Source organism: Pterocles gutturalis, unplaced genomic scaffold (assembly GCF_000699245.1).
Source record: "Pterocles gutturalis isolate BGI_N339 unplaced genomic scaffold, ASM69924v1 scaffold25915, whole genome shotgun sequence".
In the NCBI taxonomy this organism is placed as follows: domain Eukaryota; kingdom Metazoa; phylum Chordata; class Aves; order Pterocliformes; family Pteroclidae; genus Pterocles; species Pterocles gutturalis.
The window spans coordinates 1-5,376 of NW_010139012.1; the positions used below are offsets into that span (position 1 = coordinate 1).

General features: G+C 40.0%; 1 protein-coding gene across 1 annotated transcript in view; it reads left to right on the plus strand.

Moving 5' to 3' along the window:
* Nucleotides 1–728: 728 nt before the first annotated feature.
* The window catches only part of LOC104468932 (chromosome unknown open reading frame, human C11orf30), a 38,770-nt gene continuing 34,122 nt past the window's right edge, over nt 729–5,376 (plus strand). Inside the window, 2 exon segments of the mRNA XM_010083228.1 lie at nt 729–754; nt 4,860–4,934. Of these exon segments, the coding sequence (XP_010081530.1) occupies nt 729–754; nt 4,860–4,934 (101 nt within the window).

A 5,376-nucleotide genomic window follows, 5' to 3' on the forward strand; every position in this document is an offset into this window, starting at 1 on the left:
CGCGGGCTGGCACAAGCCGGTTCGTCCCGCTCCCCTCCGGCTCCTCTTTTTTTATTTTTCTTTTTTTCTTTATTATTCTCGTTGCAACGCTCTCCTTCCCCGCCAACCCCGGAATCACACCGAGATGCGATCGGGCGAGGGGGTGTTCCCGTGTTTGGTTGTATTTTATTTTTTTGGGGGGGTAGGGGGGTGGTGTTGGTACGTGGAAAGGAGATTTTCACGGTGCTTTTATTCTGTCACATAATAGGGCAAGTGCTAAATGCAATCCCCGGGGGGAAGGGGGGGCGTGCGGTTAGCTGGAAGAGTTCTTATAATAGGTGCTCTGTGCATAAAGAGGGGGAGGAGACTTGAACATCAATTCCGAGGCCGTTTCAGCATGAAAAAGGGCTTGAGAAGGGAGATGGGAAAGTCGGTAAAAAGGCTTGGGTGATGGATCTGAGCAAAAAGAGTATAGGAAGTCCCTACCCTTGTGAAACTGCTGAATTCCTGCATGGCAAAGCATGCCATTACAAAGGTTGGAGCAGGGATGGGAGGGAGTGTGTCGGTGGAGTTGTGTGCAGGCTGAGGGGAGTTTGCATTAATCGGCTTGGGAAATCAATATATGATGGACTTGCACTTACTGCATTTTTATTCCTTTTTTTTCAGCGAGGCTGAGCTCTGGGGGAGCGCAAACGCAAGGGAAAGATGCCTGTGGTGTGGCCAACTCTTCTGGATCTCAGCAGAGATGAATGCAAGAGGATCCTTCGCAAACTGGGTACAGTAAGATACAGTTTGTGGGTCTGTATGTTTGCCCTTTTAAGATTTGCCTGCCTGCTGCTTCCATAAAATACTTTGATATGTCTACAGGCAACTTACAAGTCATTTCCTGCATTGATTTGACAGCCCTGGCTTAAAGTGATGTTTGGCAGATGCTCTGTGCCTGAGCAAAATGAATAGAGCAGAATTGTTTTGGTTTGGGAGAATCTCTCATGGATGGCCTGCTCCATCTCTGCCTTGATGTTGCAGTGTTTTATTGTTGTTTTTTTATGACTATTAACATGCAATGGAATATTCTGTGAGAGGAGGGTCTTAGTTTGTCTTTCAGTTCTGTAGTAGACACCTTTCTGTACCAAAAAATATCATGGAGTCCTGGTTTAATTGACATGGTGGGACTGAGTTCAAGTTGTAAAGGTACGATTGTGAAGGCTTGAAGCAGAAAAAAAAAAAAAAGTTGTGATGGTTTGTGATTTACAGTTACACAAATTATCAGGGAAGTGTGAAAACAATGTTCTCTCTTAACTGTCATAACAGGAGCTTTTTGCATTGTTTCAAATGTATTCAATATCTGAGACCCCTTCCCAATAGATTTATATTGGGTGATTTTTGTGCTCTGTCCTTGTAAAGTTGACATGCTTTTGTATTTTGGAAGGTAAAAAGAATATTTGCTTTTTCCTCACATCTGCTTTTGGCTGCCACAGAATCCTTCGTCAGACTGTTATCTGATCCTGCACAGTCATTTTTGAGTTCTTAGAGATTTAGTTATTTAGTCTTTTTGTTTAGTTAAGGATTTTTTGCCAGTTAGATGATGTGTAGTATTAGAAGGGGAAAAAAACTGTAGACTGATTTTGATACTTTCTTCTGAGGAGCATAATCTAAGAGGTGATGTCAGGAAGAAAGTTGAGACTGCCTCTGACTTCCTGTAACAGTCAAGTCACAGCTTTTCTTGTTCTTATTTTACTTGAATGTTAAAAGATGATGTGCTGTGCTGCTTGACTGTGCCAAGGTTCTCGTACATTATGAAGCCATCCACTGTATTTTCTGAGAGTTGGGAATTTGTTTTCTCTTGCTTTGCCTTTTTTTTCATTTTGGGAATCCGGGGTTTGCGTTCTGTTGAAGCAGACGTTGATGCGGATGTCGCACGCGACATTGCAACTAAGCTGTCCATCCCTTAAGATAACAGCCCCCTAGGTCTTAAGTGAGGCTCAAGAAGTATGAAAACTGTGAGAAAGTGCAGGATGCCGAAAGATTTGAACTGGATCTGCGCTACTAAATTTTGTTAACGTAGCTCCGCTGGCTAGGAATGTGGAAAAAAAACTTCCCCCCCAGCTGACGGTGGTGTGCTGGCAGAACCCTGCTAGTGCAGCTGAGCCAAACAGAACTGCAGCTACACCTCCTTCGATGACATAACCTAGGCTGACAGGAAAAAAAAAATTAAAAAAAAATATTTTTTTTTTTTTTTGCTGGCAGGAGCTGCGTCCCCACAAGGGGGCCCTGCCAGCGTAACAGAGGATCAGAGCCTGTAGCACAGCCCTGTCTCTTCTAGGGTAGAGAAGCTCTCAGTTTAAGTAGACACACCACAAGAATGAGCACGGGCACGGGCGGTGGGGGGGAATAGCTGTCTAACAGTCATATCCAGCAATATTCATCTGCTTCATTTTGCTTTTCCGACTCTGAGCCCAACATCTTATTTGGTTGACTGTTCAGCAGTAGCAGGGTAGTTGTCATGAGTGAAATGCAGTGGGGTAGGTGAGGCTGAAATGCGTTGTTTGTGGCATTAGTGGTTTATAACTGAATAATGGGATGTCAGTAGCACCTTACACTTGAAATAATTATATTTATTTGTGAAACCTGTTCTGGCTGATTGATGTGTTTTATGTTGGAAAAAGAACGCACTGGTTAGTGATTGCTCCATAGATGTAAAGGTGAAGAAGCTAGCTATAGCTGTTCTGTAATCTTTACTAGTTTCCAAAAGGCCAGAATGTGCATTTTTAAAGCCCTAATATGGAGGATCGCCACTAAAAATGTATTTAAAAAAAAAATCTATCCTTGCTAAATGATTATACGGTTGTATCTAAGAATTACTTTATGGTGTTAACAGAGAAAAATAATTAGTATCTTAAATATTGTAACATGACTGTCTAAATAAATGTTGATATTAGTAATAACCGTTGCATTAATTAGCAAATGTTTTCTAACTGAAGCTGTAAATGCTTCTGTAGGTCACTCAGCATCCCTGTGCAGGCTGGGTAGTTCACCAAAGCCACTCTGCTTTGTGTTTTGTCTGCTTGAGCAGGACTTCTTTCCAGCACAATTCCTTGATTTGATTTGTAAATTAGTTCTTTGGAATCCTAATCTGAAAGCTTTTCAGAATAGCATCAGGCTTTCTTGTGCAGCAAACGGCAGAGGTGTTAGGTTTTGGCCTGCCCCCTTCTTGCATTTAGTTGACTGGGATCTGCTGTGGGGTTGGGTTGGTTGGCTGCTGAAATGGGGATGCCAAATGAAAGGCACCCATGTAAATACCGAAAGAATTTGTGTTTTCAGTTTAAAGCAGGAGTTTGCTTAGAATAGCAAGTCATTCTTTGGCAAATGAACAGACTCTGTTTTTTGCATTAGGTGTATTTTCACTCTCCTTAGTAGTACAAAATGCAGAAGTTTCAGTAGCCTTTATTTTTTAAAACAGGTGGCATGATATTTACATAGGTCATCTGGAATTATAAATTTACGTTAAATCGGTTGTATTTTTGTGAGTTAATCTTCATGATGGCTCTGCGTTAGAACAGCTGGATTGTTTTGTGCTGAGTGGGTTTAATTCAGTGTGTTGCATTCTTTTCAGATTCAAGCAGTTGTACGTATCGAGTAAATGGGCATAAAAGATGATGATGATGGTATTTAACAAACTAGAGCTGGTGTTCTCCATGCTAATGAAAAATCGGCTGCTCTTTTGACAGTCTTTTCTCAAGCCAGGTTTTTCCATGGAACTTTTAATAATGATAAGTTTTAAAGATTTTTCTGCTCCTGCTTCTAGAGAATTCTGAGCTATTCTCCAAATTCAGGGACTGTTTCTTCACGCTTTCTGGCTGAACTGGCAGCTCAGAGCTTGAAATATTCGGTTGGGTTCATAAACCAGATAATCCTCTGTGTTGATAGAATTGTTTCATAGAAAAGCTGTACAGTGCAGAGTAATCGACTGAGGTTCTAAACCATCAGTCTCTTTTGAGAAGCACTAAATAATTGAAAGACATGTTCCTTTTAATGATTTTGAAAATTAATAGAGTACTGTCAGTAATACTGAAAATAAGATTTTTTTTTCTTTGTTGTGAGCATTAAATAGAAATACTGTTTCCTCTAATTCTTCAGAACTGGAGGCATATGCAGGTGTCATCAGTGCCTTACGCGCACAGGGAGACCTTACAAAAGAGAAGAAGGATCTTCTTGGAGAACTCTCTAAAGTGCTTAGGTAACCCTGACCTTTTTAAAATAAGAACCAATGACCTGTTTTCTTTTAAGGTGTTGTGTGCTTTTTCTGTCACTGTTATCACAAAGCAAATCTTGATTTAGAGAAGTAATTCTCCATCTTGTGGAGGTTTAATTCCTATTCTGCTTTGGGTTTTTAATCAGGAAAACAACTGTGCTTCTGTGGTTGAAGCTTTGCTGTTTTGGTGGTGTTTTGTGAGATACTGAGTGTTAAAAGGATTACAGCTAGCTCATGAGTGTGTGCTAGCTTGGAGTTTCATCAAGGTAGGACTTCAAGGTCTTTGGGCCCAAGTTATATCAAGAAGGAACGCTGCTTGTTCTGTGCAAATTTTTCTACCATATGCTTCCAATTTATTGCTCTTGTTGGGAGGTTGGGTTCTAGCTGTTTTGCAGGGGTTTGCTATGAACAGTAGTGTTCTTTTTAGTCTTCAGTAAGATTTTTGAACAATAATTCATTTATTCTTTCTCACTGTGGCAGCAAAAGTTAAGTGACAATCTCTTAAATGTAAATGCCTGGTCCCTTTCGTCTCAAGTAGATTATTCATAACTTTAATTTTAGCTAGAAGTTTTAGATAAATGTTCATATCTCCCTCTGACTAAAATGTATAGCTATTTTTTTTTAATAGTATTTCAACTGAGCGGCATCGTGCTGAAGTTCGGAGAGCAGTAAATGATGAACGACTAACGACTATTGCACACAAGTAAGTTACAGGTCATTTTCTATGTGATTTCCAAAGGTACCCTTTGGATAATCCATTATGCTTTAACTGAACGATAGACCTTTGAAGATTGATGGTGGTTTAAAGAACAGTTGAAACAGCATATGGATGAAGGAATTACTGCATCAGATTTACATCAGGGAACTGGAAACAGTTATTTAGTGCCGTTGCTTCTTGCATCTGGAGGCATCCCGTTCACTGTACAAGTACAATATAAGAAACATTTTTTTCTCATTAAGAGCTTTCTGTAAGATAGACCAGAAGAGACAGACAGTGGAGAAAACAGAGAAATCCATACGCTAGATGAACATGTTTGCTTTATTATTTTTTGTTTTACCTTTAATTTTATGTAAATCCATTTGGAAATATGAGGGATTATTATATTAAGAGGGATTTAACTACACAGAAAGACAAAGGGAGGGAA